Here is a 5,384-nt window from a genome sequence, read left to right as displayed (position 1 = left end):
TTAATGTTTATTTGTATCGCCCAGAATACCAAGAAAATCAATGTTTAGTTTGTTGTACTCGTTTCTTAAACAACCAAAATAATGAACAACCCATCTACCAGAATATATATTTGCTCTGTGTTGTGTCAAATGTCATTGTTGAATTTAAAGTACATTTAATTGTATTAATAAAATGCTAAAAGCTCGACGTACGTGGTCGGTTCTTCTTTCCCGAATCCACTCGTCTTCTGAGTCTGCAGCGCTTCGCAGGCGAACCATTGTTGTGTACATCCTGATGAAGATGGTGGAAATTTTCAATACCATTATGGCCACCGCTGTCACTAGTACCCAGACCACCTCCGTTAGACGAAATGCAGTCGCCGTTACCGGACTGTGCGGAGTGAAATCCGTTTACTAAACCTTTCTTGTAGTGCGTCGTTCCGTTTTGATCGGATGTTTCTGCATTTTCCATTATTTCACGCAGCAAATGTGAACACTCAGAAGACAGACAGAGTAACGACTCGACGATGCGAAGGCGGTTTAAAATGTAGTATTGTTTGTCAGAATTCTATATATATGCTGATGTGTTGCGAAGAGGAGAAGACAATAGAGAGGTCTTCAACATCTTATTCGAGGTCACTGTCGGTCATTTCTTCTTTACACGCTGTAAGGCTGTTTCCGTGTCAAACAGCCGGTATGCGACGTCACTAAGGAAAATGCCTCCACTTCCTCTGCTGAAACGTCATGTTTCAGAGCCGCCTACTTACATACAAGCCACAGCTCATTATGACTGTATTTTACGTGTATCTAAAAGCTGACAACACTCTTGAGTTTCATAAACACGTGTAATAAATAGTGTAAATTATAGACCACCTGGTTATACAGTATTTTTGACATGCCACTTTATATTCGTTTATTGATTCTTTTGTAGTACATGAATTGATTTATTACCTTATTATTAATCATTCGCTCATTTGCTTTTCGGATTAGTCCCTTTATCAATCAAGGGTCGTCACAGCGGAATGAACCGCTAACATATACAGCATGTGTTTTACGCAGTGGATGCCCTTCCAGCCACAACACAGCACTGGGAAATTATTAATCATTATTATTATTAATAATAATATTTATTGATTAACTTTGTTCCTTGCTGTTAAACCATGTGCAAAAAGTGCACAAACGATATGTACACAAGTACGTATTCTACACCCTTAAATAGCCTATGTGAAGAGATGAAGATATGGAAGCAAGGTTTACATGGACATCATTGTCAGCCCGCATCAAGAAACTTAGTTTACCAATACCTTGGATCAAACAAGAAAGGAAAATTAGTTACTGATCAATACTAAGCTAAATTATTTTGTCAATTTCATGCTTACATTTCTATACTTAAAAAAAATGTTTTTTTTAAATGTTTTAAACAATTTTATGCCACCTATGCATTCAGATTTTTATGGTTCCTCGTCTAAGCTATTATTAACTCATTTAACTAACATCTAAATCCAGTAAGTACATTTCTCTAAACTGCACAAAGTGGAAGCAATTGAACAGCTAGCCAGAGTGATAGCAGCACATTATTTATAACAGTTATAATATAACATTTATAATATAACATTTTAAGTTGTTCAACCATTCACTTGTACCTTTAACTGTCGATCAGTTAAGAGTTGTACCACTTTTAATTTAATATTATATTTATAAATGAAAATATCATAATTGAAAAAAATATATTGAGATGAAGAGGTCCTAGTGTGTTTTGGGCAACTGGAGAAGGACTTTGAATGGAAATGGCAGTTTCCACATTGCCTTGCACTTGATGGCATACATATCCATATCCAGCCTCCAAAAAGGTAACATTCTTTTCCACACGTTTCCATGTGCTATGATGGCTGCAGTAGATGCAAACTACAAGTTCATCTATAAGCAAGTGTTGGTGTTTCAGAGACTGGACTGTTTGGACACACTGACCTGCAAAAACTGGGTCTACTTGAGATTCCTTCACCCGAACCTTTGCCAAATTTAGACAGGTGATGCCCTACATGTTTGTATAGAAGACACTTGCTACAAATATATTTGCGGTTTTTCAAACTAAAATTATGAGACTTTATTAAACTAAAGAAAAAGAACAGGTTTTCCTAAAAACTACTACATATCATAGCCCTAACAGCAGCACAATTTGATGAAATAGAAAAATGTAAAATACATTAAAAATAAAGAGAAACCATAAACTTGTCTTTTTCACAATGCAGAGAAGGCTCAAGTGGCCTTACATTAGGGGATAGCTGGCCGATGTTGCAATGCCACAGTGATTGTTTTTGTCTTTAGCCATGTAGATGTAGCCTCCGTCACCCCATTTGTCAGTCCAGCTAAAAAAAGTTGAAAGAAATAATAGAATATGAAAACATGCAATCAAGCTTGTGTCCGCAAAACTAAAGATTTTTGGCATCATACCTGTTCTTCACAATCCAGTATCTATTCCCAGCAACATTAGCACCCTGATAACCATAGCCAACCACCAAGACTCCATGATCAAGTTGACTACTGCTGCACGTCGGTTCAAAATAGATGCCTAAAGTTCAGAATATTAGAAAGGAGGCAGAGGGCAGAGTAAATTCAGGCAGAGTAAGTTAAGTTTGTAAAAGTTGCATAAACAACCATTTTAGCAAATATCCAGTTAAACTAGAGTTGAGGGATATCAGACACCTACCAGACTGATAGAACTGTATGGATTGATGTCCTGCATCAATAGCAACAGATACAGGACCCACAGCAGCAACAGCATTCATCAAAGCAAGCTCATTACCACTGGGAATGTCCACAAATCCAGTGTCTTTAGCGACATTAAAACGGGGGTCATACCGGCATGGCAGATCATCCTGCAAGAGCAAAGTTAAAATAAAAAAAAATGCTACATTGGAGTCTCAAAATACTAAGTGACATTCATTCAAAGAGATTAAGAAAACCAAAATCAAATTATTTTACAATTTGCAAATACAGCAGTTCAATCCCATGTCTTCAAAAGAAAACGTTTTTTTTTTTTTTTGCTTAGAAACTGTCACAATATGATTCTTACCCTTGCAAGATAAGGGTATGACTGCTCAGAATCCAGCCCATTGTTCTCTTTAACATACAGGAAGGCCTGGTCCATGAGGCCTCCGTTACAGCCTTGATTGCCCTGTGGTCTGGAACAGTCCACCAAGTTTTGCTCACTCAGAGAAACCAGCCTTCCAGTTTTACGGAAGAGCTGACCCTCCAAGGCACCAGTTGAACTGAAAGACCAGCAAGACCCACATTGTTTCTAAAAATCACAAGACAGAGGAGTCACCAAACAGTAAAGCTACAGATACACATACTGAAATTTAAAAGCCATTTATATTTTAGCACAAACTGGGTTTACCTGTTCAACTGGAAATAGATTAATTGTAAAATATGCAACTACTACCGAATTTAGCGTAAAACATTAGCAGTTTTCAGTTACTTTAAACTCACCTGGTCTTTGACAGGAGTAACATAGCCCCTCTGCCTCCAGTCAATCAGTTGAGGGGCTGCAAAAAAGCTGGGATCCATGAACAATGCGCCCTTTGACTTCCGGTCTGGGTCATGCTTATAACCATTCATTGCATTTCTGAACTCCTCATTTGTCTAAAAGGGAATGTTGTGAAAAGTTTTAATAAAACAGCCTAACAAATAGTACTTTAAAAGGTATCGATAGCACCTCAGATTGAGAATTAAAGTCATTTTGCTGAAGATTCATTAAAACATGCAGGGCTTAAATCTCCAATCCAGGATGTTGTTGACTGTAATTGAATCATTTAATAAAGAAACAACAGCATTCTGATCTGGTTTCACACTAATAAATCATCCTTGCATCCTGATTGTTTTTTTGACAATTTGGAATGTACAAATATAGATAGGAATATAGATAGGAGAAATAAATAACTTGACTGTAGTACTAAACTGCTCACCATGTCACCAAATTGATTCATTCCCAGTTTAAATGTGTGGTTTCCCATGGAGTACTCAAAGTTGTGTTGCTCAATTTTTCTCAAGTTTTCCTCCCAAATCATTCTCCTCCCAACCTCTATGTCCTGGAGAAGAAAGCAGATATGTCAGCCATTGCAAAGCCCAAGTTCATTATAAACACATAAACATGCGTTGCTTCTTTCATGTTAAGCTGATATATGGCTACAAACTATAGTCTTCTCACCTCATGATAGCTTTTTCCATGCTGGCTCTTCCAGGAGTTCCAATGGTCATCTAACTGAATGTCTATAGTTGGAGCAGCAAACACTGCACTTATGCACAGCGTGACGAGCAAAGCAAACATCATCCTGCCTGAAAAACAACATTAATAAAAAATATGCAATGTAAAGAAAAGATTTACAAACATTAACAAAACACTTAAAAAAATACACAGCACAAGCAGTCCACTATACTGTAAGTGGAGCTAAATGTCACATTAATATGATGCAAGCAATGTCTTTTATGAAAGAGGGGAAAAAAGAAAGATTTACACTTACCTTTCACAAGCAAACCAAATTATTGACTGTGATAGCTTACAACTGAGGGTGTTTTAAAGCCTGTCTGAACATAGAGGCGGTCTTTCATTGGCTGACTGTGATGATGAGACAAGTATTTACAGCCAATCAGATCTAGCAAGAACTTCATCTTGTCATGTGATCCAGCGTCACAAGATGGAGTATTCATCGATGGACAATGGCGATTCTTTATATTAGTAGTCTACTGTAACAAGATTAAGGTAATCAGAAATGTTTTGTTATTTCCACAGTTTATAAAATCAACATTTACAATACACAAGTGGAAAACTTAATAAAATATGCTACACTTGATTGGGTGATGTAGAGATTTTTTGGGGGGGTTCTTACATTCTGTTTGTTAGGTTTGTTGTAATCATTGTTTGTGCTCGTCACATAAGGGTGTGTTTGACAAATCCCACAAGCTTAGACAGAAAATAATCCAAGAGAAAACACAAAGTCCATTTAGAAAACTAAGCATTTTTAAATGGCATCAGTGGCTTCTGTTTTGTACTCACACTGAATGCTAACTACTTTTATTCTAATTACTAATTATTATTAATAATTTAGACTGACTAAAATTAGCAGACACAATACTTCCAGTACTAATATGTTCTTTATATATTCTTTTCTGGCTCTAGGAGAGAGAACATCTTTGCACATTTAATAATGTGTGTTTGCCCTACAGTGATAATTGTTTTATTACCATTTTATCTTTTATTCATCTTACTTTATTTAAACATAAAGCAGTAAATAAATAAAAGTAACAAGTTGGTTACTCACTCACTTACTAAACATTTTAAAGCAAAATCAGACATAAACACAAAATAATTATTAGAAGTTATTAGATGTTATCATTATACTTTCAGG

General features: G+C 36.2%; 2 protein-coding genes across 2 annotated transcripts in view; both read right to left on the bottom strand.

Annotated features, from left to right (window-relative positions):
• Positions 1 to 690, bottom strand: part of LOC130238452 (pantothenate kinase 1-like) — a 13,801-nt gene extending 13,111 nt beyond the window's left edge. The window contains exon 1 of the mRNA XM_056469481.1: positions 193 to 690. Within this exon, the coding sequence (XP_056325456.1) occupies positions 193 to 451 (259 nt within the window). The 5' untranslated portion in view covers positions 452 to 690. The remainder of the gene's footprint in view (positions 1 to 192) is intronic.
• Positions 691 to 2,245: 1,555 nt separating this feature from the next.
• Positions 2,246 to 4,309, bottom strand: LOC130238365 (procathepsin L-like). The gene is made up of 7 exons (XM_056469363.1): positions 4,187 to 4,309; positions 3,945 to 4,067; positions 3,469 to 3,621; positions 3,053 to 3,277; positions 2,687 to 2,855; positions 2,431 to 2,548; positions 2,246 to 2,345 (listed from the first exon to the last, which is right to left on the bottom strand). The coding sequence occupies exons 1-7, from the start codon at positions 4,307 to 4,309 to the stop codon at positions 2,246 to 2,248; spliced, it is 1,011 nt and encodes a 336-aa protein (XP_056325338.1).
• Between the last annotated feature and the right edge of the window lie 1,075 nt (positions 4,310 to 5,384).

This window comes from Danio aesculapii, chromosome 12, assembly GCF_903798145.1.
Source record: "Danio aesculapii chromosome 12, fDanAes4.1, whole genome shotgun sequence".
In the NCBI taxonomy this organism is placed as follows: domain Eukaryota; kingdom Metazoa; phylum Chordata; class Actinopteri; order Cypriniformes; family Danionidae; genus Danio; species Danio aesculapii.
This window is presented reverse-complemented; position numbering and strand designations above follow the sequence as displayed.

What these genes read in the sequence shown, in the direction of transcription:
- LOC130238365 (XM_056469363.1), bottom strand. Translation starts at nt 4,309, where the DNA reads ATGATGTTTGCTTTGCTCGTCACGCTGTGCATAAGTGCAGTGTTTGCT. An exon ending in TGAATCAATTTGGTGACATG is followed by an intron (nt 3,622 to 3,944) that starts GTGAGCAGTTTA and finishes ATTCCCTTTTAG; the next exon opens with ACAAATGAGGAGTTCAGAAA. An exon ending in CATACAGTTCTATCAGTCTG is followed by an intron (nt 2,549 to 2,686) that starts GTAGGTGTCTGA and finishes TCTGAACTTTAG; the next exon opens with GCATCTATTTTGAACCGACG.